The sequence below is a fragment of the Accipiter gentilis genome, chromosome 10 (assembly GCF_929443795.1).
Source record: "Accipiter gentilis chromosome 10, bAccGen1.1, whole genome shotgun sequence".
Taxonomy (NCBI): domain Eukaryota; kingdom Metazoa; phylum Chordata; class Aves; order Accipitriformes; family Accipitridae; genus Astur; species Astur gentilis.
Genome location: NC_064889.1, coordinates 23,763,717 through 23,791,712, shown reverse-complemented (window position 1 = coordinate 23,791,712; position 27,996 = coordinate 23,763,717). Strand labels below are relative to the sequence as shown.

Here is a 27,996-nt window from a genome sequence, read left to right as displayed (position 1 = left end):
GAGGCCTAGCGACCTTAAATACTTCGAATAAAACTCTCATCCCCAGCAACTTTTTGCCTGAGGAGGCGACACTGAGGCTCACCCGAAGGGCGGCGAAGGAACCGCCCGCTCCACCTCTGGCAAAGGCCCCAAGAGCGCCGCGCAGCCCCGCCCAGTGGGTTTTGGCGCCAAAAGCGGCTCCGCCGGTCTGCCGCGCATGCGCCCTGGCACGTAACCGCCGCCTGCTGACCGCTCTCCTTAGCCGACCCGCCCCGGAGCTCGCGAGACCTGGGGTTCTCGCGGCGCTTCCCCGGCGCGCGGCCCGCCCGTCCCCGCCGCTCGCCGGGGCAGGAAGCGGAGGCGGCGCGGGGGGCTCGGAGCGCCGTTCCCTCCCTCAGGTGTGCGCGGGAGGCTCGGAGCGCCGTTCCCTCCCTCAGGTGTGCGCGGGAGGCGGCGCGGACCTGTCTTCCCCCGAGAAGGAGGGCGAGAAGCCCTCTTCGCCCCGCTTCCGGCCGGCGGGAGGGGGAGAGCTTCCCCCCTCGGTGCCAGCACGCCTCCGGGGCAGCTCTGGCGGTGTGAGGGGAGCGGGGCCTACGTGGCGCCTGGCAGGTTGTAGCTGTGGAGGTCTGGCCCTGGAGATCCTGGCGAGCTCCTTCGCTGTCCTCTTTCGACTCCCTCAGCCTCCGTGAGAGTTTCGCAGCCCGCAGGTAGGGAGCTCACCTCCGAAGGTCGGTGTAGACGGAGCTGCTCGGGGTCTTCTCTCGTTACTAAAGCCGTCTGAGAAACAACTTTCCATTAAAAAAGAGCGGAGCGGTTCCTGAAGCCTTAGGAACGCAGCCGTGGTGAGAGCGGGTCATCCTAAACCCGGTTGAGCTGATGTGCTCTGGAATGAGATTAATTTGAAGAGCCAGAAAAGGGGAATCCTCCTCCAGACTGCGTTTCTAAGTGCGTAAGCTGTAAATCAGAGAGAGGAATTCTTACCCCACCTCCCCGTAGTCTTTGATGATCAAGGACGTGAGTGGCAAACAGCTGGCTTTCTAAGTGCTTTGGTTAGAAATCCATTTATTTTGTTTTATTCCTGTGACCCGTGCCTGCCACTCCCAGGTAACTGATGAGTTGAAACATGACAAGCCCTTTTTTTTACTGGGCCTGGTGATGCTGGATTGTGTCATCTCTCTGTGTAGTATCTGCTACTTAATTTGTACAACGCTAATTTTTCTGCTTGGCAAATCTTTTTTTCTGGAAAAGCTGTAGACATGCTGTATATAACTGATGTTTATCTGCTTCTGTGGCAGCCTTTTCTTCTCTCTGCTTCTCTTTAAATGCTTTTGTTATTTCCTGCAGGAGGGAAAAAAACTTATCTGTGGCCATGATAGATCCTTTAGAGAACAACTTGTTTGATCTTCCTGATTATGAGAATACAGAAGATGAAATGTTCCCACCTCTTCCACCTCCTGCCTCTCCAGGAAGAGATGATGTTGAATGGGCTCAAGCTAATGGAGGTGAACACCTGTGACCCCTAAAGATCCAATTTTGCAGTATAGACAATGAAATGCTGTGAAATCGGTATTACTGGTGTGGTACTTCACTATCTTGAGTTTAGCATAAAAATAGTCTTGTGTAGTTAAGAAAGCAGTTTGTAAATTTAAATTGTTATCGATTCTATGCTTCCAAGCCTGTGGGAAAAGTTTATTTAGAGTCTGTGAAAATATGCACACAAATGAATCTTTATAAAATTCAAGCTCTTCTGACAAAATGTTGGTGAAGATAATTATACAGCGGTGATCTATAGTTACCCTTTATGACCTGGATTTCAGAAGTGGTAAGAGTGTTGAATGTAGTATTCCAGGGAGATTTTTGTAGAGTATGTGACCTAGGAAAAGTCCAAGACACTTCAGGACAGTAAAACTTAATTATTTGCATTTGAAAAAATCTTACTGTGTACTGAACAAGCCAATAGAAAGTATAAAAATTTTATTTTAACTATTATTTACTTCTACTCATTTGCCTGTAGTGTTAAACATATGTTTTCATTGATCCCTGCTCTGTCTGTTCACTAGAAAATAGGATTTTCAGTAGATTTAATTCCTTGCTACATGAAAAGGAGAACTTCTGAATTCCTGGTGTTGAAAGTAACAAAAAGTAAACCAAGAAATCAGTATGATAACTGATTGCTAGCTCTGAGATGAGATGGGCAGTGGTGCCTTGTCTGTTGCAGTCAAATAATATATACTGGCCCTAATCAAAAAGTATATGGAATTTAGTTCTTGAAAGACGCGTTGATTGTGGTCACACATTGCCTCTTTCTCTATTTTTTGAAGGCAGCGCTGGTGGTTTAGGTCTGTCTTTCAGATGTATAAGTGGAAATTTTGGGACACACCTATCAAATTACGTTTATTGATAATTTGGGTTTCTTAACTCTTAGAACATCATCTACTCTCCATACGTTTCTCATCAGAAATACAATATAAAAGTTCTAAAATTAGGAAATTTCCCTTTCAAGGAGCCTACTTTGCTAAAAAAGTTGGTTCCTCAGTATATTTTGAAGAGACGGATTTATTTCCAATCTCTCTTGTGGGAAGAGCAAGGTAAAATATGCAGACATTTGTTTGGAGTACTATACCTGCAATGGAATAGTTGTGATGCTGCCTTTTTGATAGAGTAGAAAGTTAAAATTTACATGACGTAATTCGAGTTCATGTCAATTGCATTATATGCTTGAAATATGTTATTTTCTTTACTGGAACCAGATGGAAACCAGCAGTCACAAACAAAGGATTCTGCTGTAGCTACACGGAAAGCAGTTAAAAGACCAATGCCTAAACTAGATGCCCAGAGGTAACTTTTTACAGAATATTTCTTTTTGTGATGAATTTGGTATATGGCTGTGGGAGAGTGATTAAGGTTACTGTGATCCCTGCTTGGTCATAGCCAAGTTAAAGATTAAGAGTTTTGGAGCTGAAAGTGCCTCTTGCATGCAGTATTGCAACCTTTCTATTCCTTGCCTTACCTGTATAATGGTATTATTAGTTTAACTTTCTTGAAGTCTCCTTGGAACTTAGTACATAACTAATATTTTGTTAAGAGTTATTTATTATTTATACATAGGACTCTTCCAGCTAGATCTTCTTTATTTTGCTTCATAGTACCGTACATTTCTTTCTTTAATTAAAGTCTGCTTCAAAATAAAACCTCAATACAATGGTGACTGTAAGGCAGTACCTAAAGTACCCTTACACCTGACTTTTGTACAAACTAGATAAACTCTGTATAAAGGATTTTAATATTTTCTTTTCTGTTATCGCTAAAGCTGGTGTAAGTTCCTTATAAGCAATGGAAAGAATCTGAGTTTTCAGTTTCTTCCATTTTAAATACACTGATGAAGTTAGTCATTGATACCACAAGTGGATGCTCTGGTCACGCATCTAACTAGTTTTACTTGGCCAATATAGATACTAGAACTGACTATTCAATTTTCTTTCCATGTGATCAAAAGCCAAAAGCTCTTTGGACTAGCAATACGTGTATGATGAATTAAAAATAATTAAAAAAAAAAAAGTCTTGGGACTTGCAGCAGTCTTTATCTTATTTTGTGCGTTTTCTTAATGACTTTTAAGTCTGTACATCTTGCAAATAGAGCTCTGTAGCTTTAGGCTATTTAAAGGAATGTGAGGGTTTTTTGTTTGTGTGCTGGTGTTTCTTTTTTGGGGGGTGGGAGTGGGGAGGGAGTTGTTTTTATTAATTGGAAGAAGAAAAGTATGGGTTTCAAATAATTTCACCCATTTCCTATTACCAGGTTAGTTTCAGAAAGAGGACTTCCGGCACTAAGACACATGTTTGATAATGTAAAGTTCAAGGGTAAAGGGCATGAGGTAAGACATAGTGAGCTTTTGTTTTGTTTCCTGGGAGGTTAATCTAGATTTGATAGATTGCTGCCTACCTGATATGGGGAGAATTGATACTGCGCTCTGGTTAGCCAGCTTTCTAGCAGTATTTGAACGTAGCCTGAAGGGGTTTGTAGTCATAAATTTAAAAAAACAAACATGAATGTTTTAACAAAATCCCTGTTTTGAATTTAAAACTATTTTCCTCTACTCCAAAACTACAATATCATGTCTGTGACTCTTTTTGTATTGTCCATAGAAAGAGGTTTTAGAAATTGGAGCAGGCTGGTAAGACTGCCTACTGCGTCTGGAATGCCTTCACCATCTCATTTCATGATCAGTTTCCTCTGTTAGTGAAAATATTCTGGCAGTTGTGACACCTCTACCCCAAACTGTCTCATTGTTTTGGATACACTTAAACGTACAAAGCTTATTTTTCTTTAACTATCATTAGACTATTGGCACATTTGCAAAGACACCTGTGCGTCTCTGGTTTACAGAGAACATTCACGGTATATATTTCCTATTTACAATTGGGGCCATAAAGAAACTAGGCAGTACTACTGATCTGAGAAAAAATCTTCACTAGATAAGATTCTTTAGATGTAAAGTTTTCTGTGTGTTCTAAACATCAAAATAAAAGCCAGCTGTGCCCCTTTGGCTTTTTTTTTTTTTCAGTCTGCATTCAGACCTAGGTGGCTTCAGGGCAACTTCACAGAAGCCTGTTGGATGTTTTACAGTATATGCAAATGCTCTTCCTGAACTCGGATGGCTATTCTTCTCATAGCTTGAAATTGCGCTTACAGACTTGATTGTGGGAGGAAAGGTTACCCACACATTCATATTACTTAAATTTTCAAGAGACTTTCAAGCTGCAGATGCTTAATGTTTTCAGAAATGTTACTGTCCTTTTTCCCTCTGCAGTCTACTCAGTCAGCTTTTACTAGCTGGATGTCTTGGTTTATGTCCTAGGCAGAGGACCTGAAGACACTCATACGACATATGGAACACTGGGCTCATAGACTATTTCCAAAATTGCAGTTTGAGGATTTTATTGACAGAGTAGAGTGTTTGGGAAACAAAAAGGAAGTTCAGGTATGTGTTGTTCCTGTCAGTTTCTCTTTATGCAGTACTGAATAGTCCAAGAGGTAGGTTTAGGAGACCAATTATGCAACAAAATAAGACTTAATTTGTGGATACTGCTAAAGATTATAATGTTATTTAAATTAATTTATCTCTTTTTAAAAATAGCTCTTTCCAGTATTTAAGGTTACATTTAACCTTTCTTTATTTGAATTACTACTTCAGAGAATTGGCTTTGATTTCAGCCCATCTTTAACCAAAGTAATTTGCTTAAGAGTGCTGGCACTGGTTGATTTTAGGGGGGTTATTTTTTAACGTTTCAACCTGCAAAGAAGACTTATGAAGAATGCTGCTTCATCTGGCTAGGTGATGGACAAAGGACTAGCAAAATGATCCACAGCATTACAAGTTGTTGGTCAAACAGTAGTGAAAGGAGTATTTATTTCAGAGTAATAAAGTGTAAAGAGAAATTGAGAGTAGTATTAAAAGCATAGCAGTGTTGTACAAAAGATTTTGTTACAGATGAAATATCAGTATTTTAACCTCTCACTTGCAGACCTGCCTAAAGCGGATTAGACTTGATCTTCCTATTTTACATGAAGACTTCGCAAGTAATGAAGGTGTGCTCATTATGCTGTTTGTTCAGTAGTTCAATGCTTAAAATTACTTTACTTCCCCTCCTACTGACCAGAAATTAATGATCATGGTATGTTTTTCAAATGTAGAAGAAATTGTTGAGTGGTCCTCTATTTTAAAACCAAGCTTCTGTGAGACTTACAATTACAAAACAGAACCGGTACTGGGACTAAAATGCTACATATATATATATATATATATATGTATATAAAATTTTAAAAAGTGCATGGTATTATTAATGGGTATTATTACCAGCATTGTTAGAAATATTCTTAAAAAAAACCCACAAAACTGCAATTACTAAGTGAACATACTGGTTTGTATTGTACTCTTATGAGGTGCAGTCTGAAGAGCTGTTGGATCTTATTAATGCAGAAATCGGAGACTCATTATAGTGTTTATACTACAAGCTGTTACAGTGCAGTCAGGGTCTGGGGTCCTTTATAGGGAAAGTATTTATTAATGCTTGTAGGCACTATTATGTCTGTCAGTCTTGGCATATAGCTACTATTGAGTATTTCTTCTTCCAATATCAAAATCCAGTCACTTAACAAGTAGATAATTCAAGAGTCTCTTCTAATCAGATGATGTTTTTAGATAGACTGGAAATGAACTTTTTTTTTTTAATAAAAAGAGGGAGTAGAGTTCATCTCATAGTTTGAAGGAAACTTTATTAGCAGAAATGAGAGGATTTCATAGTTGTTCCTAAGGTCCTTCGCAGGTGTTCATGCTTTCACTGTGGGTCTCTTGAAACAATTACCTACCCGTTGTCCGGTGTGTCTTCACATGAACCTCAGCCTCCCCCCAAGCCAGTGCTTGGGAAAGGTGTTCTGGTGGATGAGTTAACCAGTGGTAAAACCTTGCCTCACCTGTGGGGATAACCTTTGGGCAGTTAGTGATGTGTGGCTGTCTTCACTGTTGGCTGCATTTGCTAGAAATGGAATGCAACCATAAGCAGCCACAAACAGTAAAGCAAATGGTTCCTGCCGACAGTGTCTGTAGAGTTATCAGATTTTTCTGTGCGATGGTTCCATACATTTGTATTTAAAGGTGGTGCTGATCTGTTCTTGAACCATGTTGGCGAGTGTACTGTTACAACTGGTCAGTCTTCAGTTGAAAAACTTGAGATAAAAACTCAAGCTAGAGTATTGCATTAAAAAACCAAAACCTTGTTGTTGGCTAACTTCTCTATTTACAGGCTTAAAGTGGTGCAGAGGCACAAGCATACTTGGCCTTAGGCACTCTTGAAAGAGTGCTTTGCTTCTCTGTTGGGGGATGAAGTTTGTCTAACGGAGTTAGACTACGTCCATTTTGCATGTTTTAAAGTTGGCAGATGAGTAAATATTCCATAACAGTAGCACACTGAATTCAAAACTGACTATTCAATGTCTATATTTGAACCTCTGTCTGATTCCCATAACTAGTCCTGCCATTTACCAAAGGATGGTGTCATATTGGTAGGGGTGGGAAGAAAATGATTTGGCTGTTCAGTAAGGATTGCCTGAATTTACTGTCTGTTTTTAACCTTCAAGCACAGCTCATGATTGCTAACATAGTAGACAGAGGTATGCTTCTCTAAATTCAGGCATTTATTATTGTTGTGCATTTGGGATCTCCGATAAGCATTTGTTGTATACTCTGAGTATCAGCTATGTGGACCTAGGCAGAAAATTGCCCATTAAAACTGAATTACAGAATGATCTTCAGGTGTCATAGAAATGCTTTTAAAATGACAGATACTTAGCAGTAGATCTCTCTGGGTTGAAAGTGTTGATTTCTGTCTCTCTTCCCCCTCCCAACCCCCTCATCTTTAACCAGATGGTGGAGGGGAAAGCAATGGACTGGATACAGCCACTGAAGATATACGTTCTGGCTCTGGAAATGCAGAACTCCTCAATTCTCTGTCTGGTACAACTCTCACAGAAGAGCAACAGCAGCGAATCAAGAAGAACAGGCAGCTGGCCTTGGAACGTAGGCAAGCAAAGATGCAGCGTAACAGCCAGCTGCAACACAACGGTAATTAACTCTGTAACTTAAGTGTTAATGTTAAGGTCGGTAGGCTGAGAAGCTTATACAACTGAGCTGCTGAGTCAGTTTAAAGGAAATGTTAGTGATTGCTTTTCTAGTAAGTAGCAAAATGTGTAACTCTCAATTTTAAACCGTGTTCCTTTAGACTCCTCCAAAGCTAAGTCAGAACTACTCTCCCTACTTGTCATGAAAAGTTGTGATAGCTTTGGCTTGGATGAAATGAAACTCAACTTTCCAGTCATCTCTGGAGTTGGCTTTCCTGCAGACTGTGATTCTGGTGATAGAAACCACGGTTAAACACAGCAACAGTGTTTTCTCATGGTAGGAAATTGTGGGTTGGTTTTTTTTGGTTTTCTTTTTTTTTTTTCAACAGAGCTCTCCACTAATTACTTGGAAGAGGAATTTAATACTCCAGTTACTCAGGATCCCACTGACCTTATTGAAGACACTCAAATTACCACAACTGAGGTTGCTGTTACAGAAGTTGAAGATGGAGATGCAGAATTGGAATGTGCCAGTGAGGAGCAGTAACCCTTCCTTATACTTTGAATAACTTCCTTGACCGAAAGACCCCACGGTTTTCAGTACTACCATTCTATTGAGATGTTGCTGGCGTTTTGCACTCTGACTCTAGAAGCTTTGCAGAAGTCTTCCCCATGACGTGGGTATAGTGGTACAGAACTCTTCTCTTGAAACTGCAGATGAGCAACTCTGTACACCAGAAAACTGAACAAAGTTCTTCATCTGCATTTGAGACATCTTTTCCACCTCCTCCAACATTCTTTAGGAAACGTTAATGATTTTTTTTGACCTACTTTGAATTTAGTTTACAATTGATGTCAAATGGAATTAACTGGGATATTGACAGGTGAAATGTCTATTAACGTTGTGTTGGGTTTTTTTAATAGAAGATATATACAATAGCAGATGGTGCTATGTCTGAACTGGTGTCCTGGATTTTTTTTTAAACTTGCTTATAAAGTTCTTGTAAGCTTTTTCTTATAAAACAGAAGCTATTAAATTTCAGAAGTCAAACCTGAAATGCTTGTATGAGGCTGTTACAGCTACAGGCCCTCCAACCTTCCCCATTCCTTGTGCTAGTCGGACATCTCTTAACAGACAAGTACATCCCCTTAGGAGAACATGCTTTGGCTCTGACGAAATCAGTTACCTTCCTTTGGCTGAGTCTGTTCTCTGTCTCAAGGCTCTGTTTCATTCTCTTCTTACAGTCTTGTTTCTCCTTCTTCCACAACAGCTTTTCCCTTTTGCAGCATGATCAAGAATTGCCATAATGGTAAAGCCCTAAGCCTGCCCTCTCCCATAGCACACGGGAGACTGTTGTTTGTAACAGAAACTGTATTTCTAGAAACTGAATTAAGACAAGAGCAGCACTTAGAGCAGATGAAATAAGTTCACGTCAACAGGTGTTATTTTATGCCAGATGTGCAGCTGGGGGATTTGAAGAAACAGAATTCTGTATCCTAGATTAGTGTGAAGGAGTTTGCTTTTTATATCCTTGCAGCTATGAGCTAAACTCACTAAACTTTAGTGGAAGATAGCCAACAGCTGTAGGAAATACTTGGGTTTTAAGAACTTAATTTATGGATGACATGGGAAAGTTACTTTTTGAATGGTAGTTAAAAGAATTCACCATACCGTCTTTAGTCTGGAATATGAGACTTATCATGTATAAAATCTTGTAAAAACTCATACATGTTCATAACCAGATAAAAATAATTTTTATTTAAAATAGACATTTAGTTTCTTAAAAGGACTCTTGAATATTTAAAATAGACTGCTTTTTTAAAAAAGAAAAATCATACAAAGTGAATAGGAGCAGAACATCAAGAAGCAGATAGTGCTAGGTTGTAGTTCAAGTTCTAATGTCAGCTGAAACATCTAGTAGTGCCAAATCCTTAATCTCCTCCAGCAGCTGGTATAAGCTTGCTCCCTTGGTCTGGCAGTACTCCTGATAGTCTTCATCAATTACTTCAACTCCTGCTTTTTCTTGGGCATGCTGGACTGCTTCTGCAGACTGACTGACTTCTTCTGCTACATCAGGTTTCACCACATGAAAATTCTGGGAAACCTCTGTGTCTGAAGTCTGGTATGGTGCGTTCCTGATGATTTCAAGCTTGATTGTATCGGCATGGCAGCGTGAAGTCTGCACGTGTATTTTCACCTTAAAAGCAATACAAAAATTATTATTTCTGATGGTGCTATTTCCTTTTACTTCCTTCAGATTAAATACTCACTGTAATATGATCAAAAAGGCTTAATGTAACTGATTCTCCAGTAGTTGGAGTGGAAGTAATTTTGTTTTGAAAGCGATGAAGTGATCCAGGCTTCCACTCACACCTCCAATCACCTTGACAAGAGATGACTAAGCCTTCTTTGTTTTTCATGTATGCAGGACCTTTGATTCCGTATCTACAAAAAAAGCAGAAACTGTTCTAACAATTTTCACCCTTAGCAGTTCTTTTAATTTTGAAATGAAGAGAAGGCTAGCTAGGATTACAGAAAAGCAATGTAAAGGGGCAAACACTGTAGCCTCATAATCCTGCTTAAGGGACGCTGATGGGCATTGTTGAAGAAACCCCTACAATACCTGAAAACAGCGTGAAGACAGTGACTGAAGTGTTTTGAAAGCAGCGAAGCAGAAGTAAATCACACTCAGTGATCCACTGTCTTAGGTGTTGGGTGGAGCCTGGTATGGCTGGATGATGGAAGGAGAGCAGCATTACAGGTTATTCCAGACAGCATGGGGAGGAAACAGTTCTCCATTAAAAAAAAAGTTACATAAAGACCAGCAGTGTACTTGCACTGCGTTCTCTGGAAGGAGGCCTTGCTTTGGTAGGTTCTGGCTCTTCAGCCTCCAAGCCACGCCATCTGGAATGCTGGAAACAACAGACCTATATCAAGCTGGTTTATATCCAAGCTCAGTCTGGGGCCAGGCTTAAGCAGGCGCTGGCTGTATCATGACATCCAGGGTATTCATGTAATGGTTTGCTTTACCTAACATTGCTGTAGCATGTTTTTTGGTTTGTTTTTTTTTTTTTAAGAAGAGTTCTTATGCCTGCATTTCTCATACCTGTTAGCTAGCCAGGTAGACAGTGTTACTACCAATAATGCACAAACACATAGATCATTAACTAATCCAAAATGTCCAGGAAGAGGAAAGGTAGTTCTCTCCCCCACAGCTTGAAGAGCGGGCTGAGTCTTACGAAAGACAGTGGTCTCCAGTTCTATGCGGACTAATGCCTTCTTACATCGTTCACTAGTCTATTTACAACATTAGCAGAGCACATTTAGTATACTTTAAAATACAGATTTAAAAGCTCAGAAATTGAAATGTAGTGTTAGCTTCATGCAAACAGTTGCTTTCTACTAGCGTTAATCAGAGCTGAGCTGAGATACAGGCACTTGGAAGAGCCTAACTGCCACAAACAGCACCATGTAACCCCTCCTACGTTTCCCTGCTGCCTACGAGGAGTAGCTGCTCAAAAGGTGCTCCTAGCCTGCATAAACTACAGGTGGTAGTGAAGGACAGGAGTGCTGAGGAATGCATGGCTTTGTGATTTGCAAAATCACTCTCAATTGTTTTTAAAAAGAGGGGGGGAAATATTCCAGTAATTGTTCTCCCCTAGCAGCTGCTCAGGCAAAAAAACGTCCTTTTAATGTTTTGAAATAAAAACATACTGTACAGCAGAGTCTTACTGTTTCCTCACAGGAACTCCTTTTCAGAGTGAATGCATAGAAAAGCACTGCTGTGATTTACAACAAAAACCTAAAATGTAGTCATTGGTCAACACCAGGCTATGCTATAAACACTTTCTCAAAGACCAGAGGTGTCCTCACAGCATTCTAGTAACACTTAGGTCTTATTTCTAAGCTCAGTCCAAGCTCTCATCAACTGACCTTGGTACAAAAACAAGCACACCATTTGTTCGAATTGAGTAAATAACACCATCTGCTATGCAGCGCTCCTCTGTTTCTGTGGTTGTGTCTTTGAAGTACATGCACCGGAAGAGTTTAGTAGACTGTTTCTGAGCACGATGTGCTGCCTGCAAGCACACCCCACAAAAAGAGAAGACAAAACCAAAATATTTAAACAACCTTGTTTGGCTTTGATTTCCATGGTTTCTTTTTCCCATTATTAACTCCCTTACCCGTCCCCTAGAGAAATTACACCTAAAAGGAAATTCTACATGTAGTACAGATAAAGTATGAAGTCAATTTTACTACCACTCTTAGAAGAAAACTGGTATTTAAGTAAAAAAAACCAAAAGCATTATAAATAAAACCAAGTGATATTATGTTGTCATAGTACCCAAAAGCCGCAGTCAGGACTGGTATCCCCTTCCACAGGGCAGCATAGAAACATAAGGAGACACACACAATGACTGTCTTACCTGTTTTCTGCTATTAATATGTCTGCACAATTCCTGAAGATCCTTATTGCTGAATACATAATCCTTAACATCTCTTTTAGTTTCATTCAGCGTTGCTGCCGTCAAGAGTCTGTGGACAACAATATCAGCGTATCTTCTAATTGGAGAAGTGAAATGAGTGTACTTTTCTAAGGCAAGTCCTACAAATACAGAAGGAATTGGTAAGCAATCAAAGCAATCAACTGCCTCCCACCCAACAGTTCAGAAGTAGTAACAAGAACAGCATAAAAAATAAAGTGAAAAGATACCATAATGATGAAACTCTTCCTTGGGACAAGAGCCAGTTGAGAAGTACAATGCATTAGACATTGCTTGAGTAGCCATAGATCGCAACAGTTTATTTACAATTGGATCCAATGGGTCATTTGCTTTATCCAGAGACTCAGCCAATGTTTTGTTAGACCTGTCAAAAAAGTGGTAATTCTGAAGATAATTATGCTATCCCTGATCACAATAGTTTATAGTTAAAAAATAGCATACAAAAGCACACAAAAATTGATTAATAGTTATTAATATAAAAATGTGAATGACAAGCAGAACAATCTTAAAACTTTCAACACAGTTTACTAACAGCTCTGCTCTAGAAAAATGTTTAGGAAAAAAAAGTTTTCACTAACAGGCCTGTCTTCTGCAACCTGGAGAACCAAGAAGGACTGGAGAAAAACCCCAGTCTATACTGTGCAAAACAGACGGTGAGCTGGTCCAAAGCCTGTTCTGTACAGGAGAGCCAAATGGGACAAGGTGACATCCAAGTAAAAGGAGGGACTACTGATGCCTGTCACACACTATGATGTCCAGAAATTATGCCCCCCAATATGATGAAGCTCACAGCCTTCTTGACAAAGAAGAACAGTATCGTGACAAAGTAATTCGGAATCATTTTGAGTCATTTTAAATGACTATATTGCACAGAATTAGATTTAAACAAGTACTCTCTTACACAACTATTACAAGAAATACGGTGCCAACAAGGCCATTGCAGAGCTCAACCGCTACACACTGACTGAACAAATTATTTTTGGTTATGTCTAAAATTATTCAGATACTGCCACTTTCAGCACAGCCAGCAGAATGCAGGCAGCCTCTCTTTGTTTAGAACATCACCTCCCGCTCACAGCAAGGTTATGGTAAATGTTTTAAGAACTGCTATGCAGCGTCTGTTAACATTGATACTGAGAACTGTAATGCTTTGGGACAATAACGTAGCCAAATAGTTAATGGCTTAACTTTAATTAAAGTGCTTAAGATAAGTAATAAAAGATACCGTGTGTCTATTGAGAAACCTTTGGCACTGGCACATTCTCGAAGTCTAGCAAAAAATTCCTGTCGTGGTGGAGGGTGTTGACGCAACAAAGCTTGATGAGGAAAATGTTCAGAAATCTTCTTTGCCACCCAGTGGTTGGCAAGAATCATACATTCTGCTACAGTGTCCTGCACCTCCAGCGGCTGCTTGGGGATGAGACTATAGATTTCGCGTTTATCATCCAGTTGCACTTGGATTTCTACCCCTTCTAGTTCCAAAGCACCACAGCTGTATCGCTTAGCTCTAAGGTGTCGTGCTATATCAGTGAGTTTTGATATTGCCCAAACCAGTTCAGCTAACTTCTTCTGTCTAGTTCTTTCATCCAAGTTTTTCAGTTCCAGGATATCACCAATGACACTTGTGTCTCCATCTAATAATCCCTGTGCTGCTTCATAAACGAGCTTGTATGCAGATCGAATGATGGTTTTGTTGTAGCAGACTCTCAGCATTTCGTATGATTCTTTTTCTAATTCCCACAAGACACTTACAGCATACCTTAAAGATAAGATCACAATTCTGTAAATAGTTCTGGTTGACTTAAACTGTCATTTCAAGCACATCCAACTGTTAAAAATTTACAAGTTTCATTCTGTTATTTTTACAGGAAACATCTTTTTCTTCACAAAACAAACCAGTGGTCAGCAATGCCACTAATTAATGCACTTGCCTTTCAGTCTCGTGTATCACAACTTAATAAATAAGGACCAACTATGTCAGCAGTATTTTCAATCCACCTGTTGAGGCAAAGGACCCCTAAGATACAAGGGCACATCTATTTTAAAGCACAGCTACACTGCAACCGTTATTTTAATTAATATTTATTCTATTAGTCAGATGCATCCACAATGAACATATCTGCACCCTGCATATCCTCATGCCAGTGAGGCAACTAACCCTGTAATTGTAATAAAATGTTTGAGGAATAGGACAATAGTAAAAAACATAATCATTCACATGGGTGCATGCACTCCAGATCGAAACCCATGTGAAAAAACAAGTGAAGAACAAAGATGCTTTCACCTTTAGGTTGCTGTTTAAATACAAATCAAGTTGTTAAAGGTATGGGTAAACATTACTGGAGGACAAGATGGTCATTGTACAATACTGTATTTCAGCTTTTGTGACTCCCTACCACTTCGCTTACAGCAACAATTCAAAGAGCAAGTGCATAAGCAGTTACTATGGAATAGGTAACATAACATTGTTGAGCACCCACAATGTGTTCAGAATCTGTGTGAAAAAAATAATGAAGTTAATTTTTTTTTTCCCCAGCCAAATCAGTTTATCATATGGTGACATGACTGCTAAGGCCAGCCTAAAAGCAGCACTGGGAATCTGTGACTGGGGCAGAGTTGGGGAAGAATCGCCCTCACTCTCCCTTTCTTAGCAGCAGTACTGAGAAGCCCTATAAAACTGATCATGGAATTACAGAGTTGGACATTTAACACTTAGTGAAAAAAAGTCTACATGAAAAATCATTCATGGTGCTCTCTGGAAACCTCCACAGGGCTAATACAGGTAGGAAACCTTGCTTTTGCATCAGAACTATTCTGTGAGTAGTCAATTTCATCCAAGAAAAGATTCAACAATGATGAAAGATTAAGTATTACAAGACCTCTTCTAATGGGGTAGTATGCCAACAACTAATGATTTCAGGAATACATTTTTCTCATTTAAAGAAAAAGACCAACCTCAATCTTCTCAGTTGTTTCATGTTATGGTTTGAATCTTGCATGGATTACATGTATGTTCAGCTGGATTGTCCTGCTCAAACAAAATGCTTCAGCGCCCATATATATTTTAGCAGGGTAAAGTATTACAAAGCATTCACCCTACCTATGGTAGACTTGAAAGGTATTTTTTATTGTACACTATTCTTTCAGTTGAGGATCTAGTAACAATGCAAAAACATCCAACCAACTGATAAACACAGAGACTGGTAGTGATAATTAAATTACTTGTAAAAATCTCTTTCCTCAGAATCTTACCTATCGACTCCACTAAGAAGAGAGCATATGTCAGCACTCAAGACGGAGGGCAGCATGTCGTAACGACGATCTGCTAAATAGTAAGTTGTTGCCCTGAGGAATAAAATACATTTATTATTCTCACAAAGACTCACTGGTGTGTCTCCCAAGCAGTTTGTGGTGTAAGCATAGCTTCAGCAGAACAAGACACATAGCATGATTTTAAAAGGTTATTCTTACAGAACACACACATGTGCAATACCAAAGTAAACTATTTAAATAACCATTTGTATAGTACAAGCCTGATTTTGCCTTCCTCCATATCTTCCACTGCCATTAAGGCCAGAACTAGGGCTGTACAAAATCTGCTTAACTAAGAAGAGGTCATTTAATGGCTATACAGTTTACATTTCTTTGCATCTACAAAGAACACATTTCATGAAGTGATTCAGCAGTGTAAGTTCAAAACAGTGGCAATTATACAAAAAAAAGAATGGAGTAGTTGGCATATTAAAACACAAAATCGAATATTAAAACATAAGCCTGCCAAATACCTCTGGAATTAAATTTATGTAAGACTTAATTCCACTCTGTGGCTGTTCTGTGTTCTGTGTGAAGAACCATCTCCCTTGGAATGCAAACAAGTTGTTTGTACATACTTCAAATCACAAATGTTAAAGTAGACTATAAAGCAAACAGTAGTGATTAGGGAAAGATAAACTTAAATCATAAATTTGGGGAAAAGAGCAATTTCATAGTAAAAAGGTGAAGCAGTAGGTCAGAAAGCAGTTTTCTTCCCAGCAGGCCTATTTTAACCAAATAAAAGCAGAATAACATTAGTTATATATTAGTTTTAATAAGCTGTTTCCATGACACAAAAGAAGAAAGAATGTTTCCTTCCTTCCAATATTTCTCAATGTTTCCTTAGGGTAGTATCACAAATTCCTAAGCTCCATAAATTTTCTAATTTTTAGAAAATAATTTACCTTGCTCTGGCCTCAACATCAGTATAAGAATTTGCTGCCACAAAATGAGTTACATCTGCAATGTGGACACCTAACTCTAGATTCCCATTAGGCAGAGTTCTAACCGAGAGCGCATCATCCACATCCTCACAGCCTTGTGGGTCAATGCTGAATATCACGTGTGTGTCTCTCAAGTCAAGACGGTTTTTTTCCTCCTCTGGATTCACTTTCCAAGGATTCTTTGAAGAACTCACAGGCATTTCACTCATCTGTACAAAAACATTATTGATGAACATACATTTATATCTTTTGTACAAAAAGAAGCCAACAATAAGATTTAATTAGCTTTTCCTTTCCTACACCATTAATTGTTTTGTGTACTTTTTTCATCCAACACAAATTTTTCTTTCCTTGCATTTTCCAAGTCAGTCTATTACATTTACCTTATAGGAAGTATGAAACAGAATTGAAAAGAGTGCTATGCATTATTATAAACAACTGATATTATTGTGGTGATATTAAAGCTCGCACAAACATAACCACTGCATATTGGGTTTTTACATTGTTTTTCTTCCAATTAATTGTATGTATAATCAAAATAGTTATCTATGAGAGCTTGTTCCTCTCCTGGTTGAAGACAAAAGGATTTAAGACAATGACTTCAGTAGGACCAGGCCTTTAGGATCAGTACCATAAACACATATTAAAGACAGTAACATCTTAAAGGTCTACCTCAAATTAGAATTAAGAGTTTGTAGTCATCTCCTCACAGCAAACAGATTATCTTAAAATCACGCTTGACTTGAAAATTCATAGTATCTGTAGAACCACTGATCCAAAAGTAATTCCAGAAAAATAATCTATAAATAGTTTTCAGCTCTCAAAAACCTGTTGGCAACTGAGACATTCAGCTGTAAAAGCATCCCCCTCTTTGAGAAACAAGATCCTAGAAATCAACAGAAAAGAATGTATCTAATCACAAAGACTAACCTGGATCTCTGAGAAAGGGGCAACACAAATGCTGTTCTCCACCAGAATAGCTGCAATTTCCCCCTCAAGATCTCCAATTCTTCCTAGAACTCTCACGAAATGTCCATTTGGATACACAGAAGTTGACTCCCAAGAATCAATACGCACGACAATTCTATAATCCTGCAGCAAGACAATTCTGTTAGAACAGCAATCTGCTCCTGACAAGCAATCAATATAAATACTCCTTCAGGGGCAAACAATGCTATCCAAAGGGACTGGCAACTCTGAAAACTTTATATAAAGGAAAAAGAAACCCACAATGAGAAGCATACAAAAGAATACTGAGAATTACATTTATTTCCTTATCAAAGACCCACTTGGGGTCATTAATATGGAGAATCTCTATCTTAAAGTATAAAAAATAAAAGCAAAACCAAGATGTACACAAATATCCTTATGCCAGAAAAGAAACAACTGGAATTTACTTCTTGGCTGTGAAGAAGCGCTTAACATTACAAGGTAAAAACGGCTAGGAACAAACAAAACCATGTTTGTTCTTTCTACAGCAACGGCAGGCTAATCATCACAATTCGTTATTTGATGATAAGCTCTCCTTACTACTTTCATCAAAGTTATATGCAGTCATAGATCCAATAAAGCCGCAAGGGGTATTACAATTTAAACCCCTAATATGACCTTTAATTTATCTAAAAAACCAAAGCAACTAGTATATAAATGCTCAGGATACCCGGACTGTGGCCCAGACTCAAACAAGCTTTATTACCTGAAGCTGATGTGGTTTTGACAGGAACTGAACACATTCCTTCAAGGCAGAAATTGAACTACTCTCACAGACTTAACTATTTATTAATAGTTTTAGCCATGTTTTTGCCAAGGAAAACGTCATTAGAGCATATAACACCCGCATGATTTTGTAGGAACACAGAACGGAGAAACACTTTTGTCAAATTACCTGTAATGCTTCAGCTTGCTGGGTACTGATCCGGATTTTGGGAATTCGGTAGTCCAAAGGTATAACAAGGATTTTCTGAGCATTTCTGCCCTGGGACTGGCTCTCTTCTTTAGAGGGGAAAGTGACCACATAATCCCTCCAGTTCTTTTGAATGATTCCAACAACTTTACCTTTTAATAGGGAACATTGTTGGCTGTACATTAAAGAGTTAAACAGGAACATGAAGCAAATATGTGGGAGGTATAGAAGGTTCATTGCTTTGTAATATGAACTAATGTGTCCACAAATCTGTATTACAATTGCTAACAATATATGGTATGCAGACAACAATACAAGTTTGTTATAAGTTATCACTGGCACAGCCAGATTTTAATGAGCTTTTATTTATGTGGAGACTAACTCCTTGTATAGATTTCAATTGATACAGTACATAAATTATTCAGAGAGATTCCCACTACTACTGAAATGTGGCCAATTCTAGTAAAAAATACAGAAAATTATTAATCACAAAGATCAAAATCAAACAGCATTTTCTTGCAGGAAGAGAATTAACCACCTAAAACTTTTAACTCTGACCTCAGCAAACTTTTAAGATGTAGCTATATCTGCAGAGTAATATTTTCAAATAAGACTCTAAGTTCCCATGGTACCCAGGCATGTCACATTATAATGTTACTTCTTCACGTAACAAAAAATTTTTCATCTTTAACATTATTTGTCATCAGGGAATTAAAAGGATGCTATTATCTTTCTGTATCATCAACACTGATAGTGGAGGACTTGAGTGCACACTCTGGTAAATTGGTCTGTATTAGAATGGCAGTTCGTCTCTTCTAAAGCTGTGCAGAATGACAGCATGTATTCAGGTAGCAAAGTATTCCAAACTCAGTATTTCAGGAAGATAACTACAACAATTCAGCTATATCTGAGAATGGAATTAAAGAAAAAAAACACCAAAGGTGTTTCACATATAGAAAGAATCTAGCAGCCTTCTTGTTGGGATATGTTAGAATGCTTTAATTTGGGATGATCACTTCAAATTTACTATGGTGCAAAAAACGTGACAATAACAGAAATTGAGGGAAGGGACTATATAATGAAGAGTACAACACAGCCTGGACCAAGGAAGTGAGGTAATCTTGACAAAACATTGTATCACACTATCTACTTTACCTGTGGGCATAGGGTCACTAGTGGTGTCTGCAGGTGCTTTATCCTCAGTCTCATTTTCACAAAGGGCAACAGTCTTTCCTTTCCATTCCTGCAAAGGTAGTAACTCAACAGCTACAACATCACCATGGATTGCACGATTTCGAGCTCTGGCCCCATAAATAAGGATGTCACTTTGAAGTTCTAAATTTAAAATAAAAAGAAACAGAACTGTAAACTGCTAAAAAATTCAAATCCCTCTACTCTTGGCAGCATTCTGCTGAAATAACAGAAAATGACATTTGCAATATGATCTCTTCCAAAAGGAGTACTGGCAAGTAATTAATATTGCAAGAAAATTAAAACTTTTCCTCTTTTTTTTTTTTTAAAGGAGATATGAAGCCATTATGTAAATGAACTCTTGGATAAAAAGCAGCATAGGCTAGGATGAGTTCATTGTTCTTAAGCAGCAGCTTTAGAAACACACAACACAGTTAAACTGTGGAAACCACTGCCACCAGATTCTGGGCAGGGTCCAGAATAAAACAAGTTTTTAAAAAATAATTAGTATATTGAACACTGGTTTGACTGCAGGGTCTATCACAGGAACATTTGAAAGTTCTTATTAGTGAAAGCTGGGACAATATATCTGTGCAAGTGTAACAGGCTGTTCCTTCAAATGTATTTATTACTAACTCATACCAGAAAGACAATACTGGTGTTCCAATCTGATCCAAAAGGCATTTTTCCTATTATGTTCACAATGACCAGCTTCCTAATCCTGCCAACATATATGCAAATGTTTATTTCAGTCAAATGAGTGGTTATTTGAAATTAGAGCAAAGCACAGAGATACCAATTTGCATCAGCATTCAACTTCAGAAAAGGTCTAGGGAAACCTGTTAGTAGGATAAGAGTCCAAAACATAGCCAAAGTTACTAAGAAAGAGAAAGGAGGACATAAAGGGTATTGCTTTCTCATGAGGACCACCCTCTGGGTTAATCTTCAGCTTCCTTTCTGGCCCATGAAATAACCCAAGCATTGGAGTATCTTAGCTTTCATCTTGTTTAATAACTGAACAGCTATGTACATATGGCTACATGGCTTCATGCAAAACACGCAGTGTCACAAAGGCATTGAGTAAATCCTCTCATTGTCTTTTCACCTGTTTCTTTGCTGCCAAATCCCTGAAGTCGAACAAGAGCTTCCAGTTGCGCTCTATGCTTATTGACATGCAGTATACCCTAAAAGAAAATAACAAACCGATAAATAGAATGAAACAGTCACACCTCTAAATAGCCAACTTTAAAGTATAAAATTTTTTGTTTTGCAATTATTTTTACATAAATTAGTATTTTTTATTGATATGTAGGTTATTTTGAACACAACTGTTCTCTCTGTAGGGGGAGAATGTACAGTGAAGAACTTTAAGTACCCACTTCTGGAAAAGAATTGTAAGTTCTTTTAAATGTTCAATTTAATTGCAAGATGATAAAGGTCCTTTTATTCAAAGCACAGGCAGTGCAAGATTATTTTTGCTGCCTGCCTTAACACAGAAAGTGGAGTTATTCCTACAAGAAAGAAAACCCTCAGTCTTTCTGTTCATATTCTGTTCTCACCTCCCTACTGAAATTGTCAAGAAAGGAACAAATTACTACCTCTAAATCTTTAAATTATTTTAAGAGGACACTTGTCCACCAACAATCCATATTAAGGCCCAGAACAGCCATAAAATTGTAAATTAATTTCACTAACTGAGAGATCTCTGTGCAAATGAAGAAATGCTGCCCTTATGCAGCATTACTTGTATTTACGAATGAGATCTAGCTGCTTCATATCACACCTAGTTTCTCAATTTACAGGTGTATCACATATCAACCTGAAGAAAAATCCACAGCAAATTTAAGATTCTCAACAACAAATTCTTATTTCAACTTCTCCAAAAGAAAAAAACCCTGTGTGTTCACAAGATGAAGTAGGGGAAATATTTTAAGAATCTTAATCCCTTCCACCCTCTTACTTTTTTGTTTTCTTCCCCTCTTCCCACTACAGCAGTATTTCTTTACCTAATCAGTTGAATTCAGGCAACTAAAGGAACCAAGTACAAGACTGTATTGTTCTGTGTATGCTCTCTATATAGCAAATTACCTGTATATATCTTCCAGATTTGATCCCAGCCTCCAATATTTCCACAGGTAAGTGCTCAGGATATTCTTTTCCATTGTTTTCTTGGCTTTCACTCTCCCGCTCACGCTGAGCTTGAAGTATAGAGTCAAAGAGTTCATGGGCAGCCTTTAAGTCAGGCCAAAAGTTATCCAAGTAATTCTGTATGCACATATATAAACAAACATGAAAGTATTTAGAGGTCTCTATTCTTTTAATAATGCATTTGGAAAGCCCATAATGGCCAAGAGCTGTCTCATATGCTATACTCAAACAGCACTTCCAAGTGGTAATGACGTGTCTGCTCTAAACACCACAGATTTGTTCCAGATTCAACCTAACTCATTTGCTAAATACAACAAAGGAGGCATGACTGTTAAGACAGCATCCTAGACTAGAGATTCACAAACTTTTACCAATATACCCCATCCAGGCTACATAGTTCTTGTACAGTGCCATAGCAGAATCAAATTGGTGACCCACTATTATTTTTACACTTTTGATATGATTTTGTATGCTACATTTGGACCACCTTCCACTGCCTCATAGCAATTAAAAAAATCAAGCATCATAATTTTTATATAGCTTCAAGGTAAATCTGTTTGGTCCTGGTTTTACTCAACATCCTTTCACAGCTAAAATAAACCTCCCATCCACATATCCCGCTGAATACAAGCAGTATCAGAGATGAACAACTAAATGAAGAATGAATTATTTTCTCATGCATCGCTGTATCCTAAGTAGTCAAGTCTAAAGTAAACTGGCAGAATAATGCTGATGGATATTTAGGCTACAGCTGTTTATGGACTGCTTGTATGACAGATTTAGACAGCTGGCTGAGGTAACTAATTATTGTTTGTCAATGCCAAAATCTTTAAAAACAAGGAAAACAATGAATAGGGCTCACAGGAAAGATGACCTCTGTCTTTAGAGCTGCTGTGTTTCTTTTCAGTTCTCTGGTTTGTCACTGCCGCCATTTTTTATGACATTCCCATGACTGATATCTTTGCTTTCTTTGATAAATGAAGACATGAGCTAGCATCATAGTTTTCTTCAATGTAAACTCTGAAATGATTTGCACTATACATTGGGCTTTAATGTACTTGCTTCATCATTTTGATGCTGCATAAAGGAAACCTTCTTCTATTTTTCTGGCCTATTACCTTGAAGGAAATCACAAACACTCCTTCTGTTTCATTTCCATACTGCCTGATTGCATCTTCATCTTCTGTTACCATAACAACTGGCATCTGACCCAAGCAGTGATTGTAATACCAGACTGCTGCATTGTAAATACTCCTAGAAAAGCAAAGTTTGAAATAAGATTTCTGGCATATCTCATTTGCTACTCACAAGACATTAGCAGGCTTTGTATAAAAGAGATTTTGGTTTAACACTCATACTTTTGAGATATATACACCAAGCTACATAAACTTTGTACCTGCAACAATGTTTATGTGCCATACATAAGCACCAGGAGAACAGAGGAAAATAAAATGTTTCCTCTCCAATACATCCACCTGTGCCCTAGCTGCAACATAACGTATTGTTCCTCTGAGTGAAAGTTTATTAAAAGCAAGTTGGAACTGCCAAGACTCCAATGCTATGGTGTTTGCAGGTTATCAAACACTACATCTAACAGTCCTATAAGGAGTGCATGAACGATTTATTATGCTAAAGCATTCTTTAAAATGGCTGTGTAACTTTCAAATAATCCAGCTTTTTTTTAGCATTATTACATTTAATTAAGTACATTTTCGTCTATTTTCCTAGGAAAACAGTGTTGACACTTTCTTAATCACAAAAGCACAATCTAGACTTTCACTTATTGTGAACTGTTCCAGAGCTAAGCAGAGCAAGCGTATGAACTCTTACGTATCCAATGCATGCTAGTATTCCTAAATACAGTGTCATGATGTTGTCCAGCATAGCACTATGTAAGTTGAAACAAACCTGGTCTGCCATTTCTCCATGGATTCTCCCTTCTCTCTTGGCAAGTAAGAATGCTGGTGGAATTCATTAGCAAACACAATACAGTCATGACGGGCATCCTTTACTAGATTTCGTAAATGGTTGTATTGTCTGGAATATGAAAAAGATAAATACATTCTTGTGCTTTCTTTTGATAATGCTATTTTAACTCCAGATGAAAATACAGCTGAAAACTCAAGGAAAAGTACTGTCATGCACAAAGAAATGCGTTCATTAATTACACCATTGATGATAAAACCTAAACCATCATCTGTAAGCAAGCTTTTCTAATATCCATTATGAATGCTTCTGATTTTTAAACATATTTGTTTGCCAGTGAGCCCCACAAAACGTCGTAAGTGTTCAGGAACTTATTTTGTCACTTCTGGGACAAGAGCTGTTTCTTTAAAGGCATTTGTGCTTTAGAAATATAGGAAGACCTTGATAGCAAATTGCTCTCTTATATGCTATGGCAATACATAAGTTAACCTCTGGTAAGGTAAGTACCATATAATAGTATTAACTGCTACCCAAAGACAAGTGCTCAGTCTTTAATACAGCAAACCAAAAACATGCCCATAATCTAGTTGTCACATATGATATGTCATGACTGCAAAGTCTCCTTAATTCCTGTCACAAGCCATCTGATTAGTTAATAATGCTACGGGTTTAATATCGCTCCTATCGAGTGAAAACTGACATTTCTGTTGTGCATTTGGTGTCCATGGATCACAAAGGATCACAGTTCTTTCCCCTCTGTAAAATTACACTAAGACACTTGAGAAAGACCGAAAAACAAATCAAGCACAGTACTATTTGCTGACCGTGGGTTACAGTGCTTGAATATACAAAGTTAGTATCTTTATTTCAATCTAAATTAAAAGTACGTTACTATAGGATAAGTACCTGCGTCCTTTTTGATGTTGCACAGCTTGACATGCTGTTTGCATGAAAATAATACCTTTCAGCTCCGGAAGCTCGAGAATCTCAAGGTAATCTTGAACAACCTTGCAGTCAGGGACAACATAATGTGTAACATCATCCGATAACAATTTGCCATCTAAAATATAATTCAGAGTTTAAAGGTTTAAACTTGCAGTTGCAATACTGATTTCTTAAAAATACTTTCAGATGTCAGAAAATTAGAGTTGTGTATGCCCAAAGGTATACACATCTCTTTTTCTGAATGAACAAAATTATGACTACTATGGTACGATCTCTAAAATTTGTGACAAAACCCTTTCGCATCCACTGATGCCAAAATTTAGTGCAAATTCTATCCAAATGAGTGAAAAAGATCCACTTTCATTATGAAAAGGATATAACTTTAAGAGTGCAGGTAACAGTCCTTTTTTCTCTATTTCCATATGAAAGAGAGACTATACATCTGCCACAGAATATATTTTCATGGAATTTTCAAAGGGTACTTCTGTTACACTGCTTCCACAGATGTCTCTGTTCAACACTACCCATTTGCAGCAGGCTCTTTTTCTATATCTTTTCCTTAAAAAATACAGATAAGGGTACACGTGGAGAAAAGCAATGCTACTGCAAAGAGATGTTCTTGAATCTAAACTATTAACTGTCATTGCTAATTTTCTCAAAAGAGACTCCACCCCTTAGGAATACGCCATCAAAATACCACAACCAACACATCACAGATGACATCTTAAAATGTACCTCAAAATTAATAAGTTTAACTGCTTTAGATATTTCAAAGATTACCCAATAAACTTCTGCACGGGGCTAGCGCGGGGGGATCTCTGCTATATTTTCTCTCAATGCCTATTTATCCTTTATGATATCATCAACATTGAACTGCTGAACTTACCACAGTGCAGGCAAATTATATATAATAAAAGTATATAGATCTTGACAAGTCAGGTTATTTTCATGTACTTCTTAGAAATTGACACAGGACAATCTGTCTATTAACTGTGATCACTAGAAGTGTGAATCCAGTAGGCATAATTCTGCATACAGTAACATGGCTACATCTCACACTGAAAGCATATAATGGATGATGGCAGAATGCACACAAGAAAGCTAATATTTATTAATAATTCAGAAGAGCATTAAAAGTGAAATGTCACTTGAAGATTTATGTAATCTGCCCATATTAAGCTATCCTTGCGTAACCTATACATCTAGATCAGAATAACTTCTGAGTAGGCACAGCATACCATTACAAGTATCTGTAGATGTGATTTATGCAGGCAGTCTCTCACAGTGCATGAAATAAGTTTGCTCAGCACACTGTGTAGAGTCAGGAATGAAAACAAATGTTCACCTCACCACTGAGTTACCTAGAATAATTACAAAGGGACATATTCTGATACTCATCTACAGCACAATTTACATTTAAGTCCAGAAGAGGGGAAGTTAGGCATGGCAAGAGAGATAAGACTTTTTTTCTGGTATGTGCCTGTAACTTATTGTCCTAGTTTCAGCTTTCTAGTAGTTGATATGGTGTTATGTTTTAGATTCAGTATGAGAAGAATGTTGATAATACACTGATGTTTTCAGTTGTTGCGAAGTAGTGTTTATACTAAGTAAAGGATTTTTCAGCTTCTCATGCCCAGCCAGCAAGAAGGCTGGAGGGGCACAAGAAGTTGGGAGCGGACACAGCCAGGATAGCTGACCCAAACTGGCTAGAGGGGTATTCCAGACCATGTGACATAATGCCCAGTATATAAACTGGGGGGAGTTGGCCAGGGGGGAGCAGACTGCTGCTTGGGAACTAACTGGGCATCGGTTGGCGAGTGGTAAGCAACTGAATTATGCATCACTTGTTTGTATATTCCAATTCTTTTATTATTAGTAGTAATTTTATTTATTATTGTTTATTATTATTATCACCATCATTATCATTATTATTTTCTTATTTTCTGTCCTATTAAACTGTCCGTATCTCAGCTCATGAGTTTTACTATTTTCTGATTCTCTCCCCCATCCCACTGGGGGAGGGGAGTGAGCGAGTGGCTGCATGGTGCTTAGCTGCTGGCTGGGGTTAAACCATGACACTTATCCTTAAGGAATTCATAACTAAATGCAATACATTAGAGAGCAGCAACTATCACTAGTCCTGACATCCTAGATAGCAGTAATATACTACACTACCTTCTGTCCTGAATAGCAACAGGCACCTAAACCAAAAGTGACAACATCTACATGAAATAGAGTTCAGAAGGAAAAAAAACCACCAACCTTAACATTCTCAACCTTTTATTTTAGGTAAGCAAATAATGTGGTTGAATTAAATAGGCTGGATATTATGTTAGTTATTTGCCAGTCATTCTCCTGCACCAAATAAATTGTGCTATTTAACAACAACAAAAAAACCCTGAAATATCAACCAAAGGTCACATGATGATCTATGATGCACATAACAGCACCAGAGCATGTAAAAACAACAACAAATCTAGATATCAGAGAGGCTGGCAGTCTTACTGTTTCCGAAATGGCCAGATATAACACAGGCAATTACATTTAATTACTTAACAGAAATAACTGCTGATGCAGAATTACAATCACTTCAAGATAATGGCTTGGCCCCATTAATACTTAACAGGTACGTACAAAATTTAATTCATGCTATAAACCACCACCCTGCAGAAATGGATGCATTTTTAAAGGATCTTTTAAAAAAAGGAAAGTGTGAAACTTGCATTATCCTTTAGCCTTTCATCACTGTCTGTAAACTGTTCGCAGTTAAATCCTGTAACAACCAACTTCTCAATTCCTTTTTCTCTTTTCTTAACACCTCGTTTGTACCTGAAAGATTTTACTTTTAAGGAGTACTTATGCTATATCCTTGATGTGGCACCGCCTGGTTTTTCCACGACTTCACACGCTGTTGCTCAGCGCCGTCCGTAGCCGGCTCGGGACGGTCGAGGAGAGGTCTGGGACGAGCCTTCAGCGGCCCACACGGCTCCGGCCCCCTCACGCCCCACCGGCTCCCGCACACCACACCACCGGTCCCCGCCTCCTCCCCGGCTCTCTCCCCTCATTATTCCTCTTTTATTCACCGCTTGTCCCGCTCGCTGCCCCCCTGCGCTGCTCTCCGCACCCCGCACCAGGTCCCGCCGGTTCCCGTCCGGCCTCCCCGCCGGCCAAGGCCGTAGGAATCACCTCGGCCCAGGGATCACCCTCCGCACCCAGCTGTGGCCTACGTGAGCCGAGGCACAACGACCCCCGGGGCCAAGCTGCCCGCCGCTCCAGCTCGGCCCCCGGGCGATCCCGGGTCTGGCAGTCCGGATGCTCCTGCCTCTTCTCCCAGGAGCCCCGACCCCCAGCCTCCCGCCGTCAGCCCCCTCACCGCGAGGACAGGCGGCCCGGCACAGGGCGCAGCGGCACGGCACGTCGGGGCGGAGGTAGTGCTCCCGCACGACGCGCACCGAGCGGCCCTGCTGGCTCCGCAGCAACAGCACTTTCTCCGTGCGGAGCATTGGCATGGCGGGAAGCTGCGGCCC

The 27,996-nt window shown here is 39.0% G+C and overlaps 2 protein-coding genes and 1 non-coding gene across 5 annotated transcripts; 2 read left to right on the top strand and 1 right to left on the bottom strand.

The window, feature by feature from the left end:
- Positions 1–285: 285 nt before the first annotated feature.
- On the top strand, positions 286–9,814 carry TIPIN (TIMELESS interacting protein). 3 transcript variants are annotated; one of them, XM_049812276.1, is made up of 8 exons: positions 286–686; positions 1,324–1,481; positions 2,730–2,817; positions 3,776–3,851; positions 4,836–4,958; positions 5,503–5,566; positions 7,401–7,598; positions 7,984–9,814. In XM_049812276.1, exons 2-8 carry the CDS (start codon positions 1,349–1,351, stop codon positions 8,139–8,141), a joined length of 840 nt encoding a protein of 279 aa, XP_049668233.1. In that variant the 5' UTR covers positions 286–686; positions 1,324–1,348; the 3' UTR covers positions 8,142–9,814. The 3 variants fall into 3 exon arrangements, with proteins under 3 accessions (XP_049668233.1, XP_049668232.1, XP_049668234.1); XM_049812275.1 differs by having other exon boundaries at positions 286–928; XM_049812277.1 differs by lacking the exon at positions 286–686 and adding an exon at positions 975–993.
- On the top strand, positions 6,485–6,621 carry LOC126044166 (small Cajal body-specific RNA 14). The gene has a single exon (XR_007507601.1). It is a non-coding gene; the product is annotated as a small Cajal body-specific RNA 14 (non-coding RNA).
- On the bottom strand, positions 9,484–27,996 carry DIS3L (DIS3 like exosome 3'-5' exoribonuclease). Its single transcript, XM_049812274.1, has 17 exons — positions 27,843–27,996; positions 24,431–24,584; positions 23,507–23,635; positions 22,717–22,852; positions 21,539–21,715; positions 20,556–20,634; positions 19,415–19,594; positions 18,242–18,411; positions 17,287–17,448; positions 16,318–16,565; positions 15,353–15,445; positions 13,326–13,859; positions 12,310–12,464; positions 12,023–12,201; positions 11,529–11,674; positions 9,866–10,040; positions 9,484–9,792 (listed from the first exon to the last, which is right to left on the bottom strand). The coding sequence occupies exons 1-17, from the start codon at positions 27,976–27,978 to the stop codon at positions 9,484–9,486; spliced, it is 3,162 nt and encodes a 1,053-aa protein (XP_049668231.1). The 5' UTR covers positions 27,979–27,996.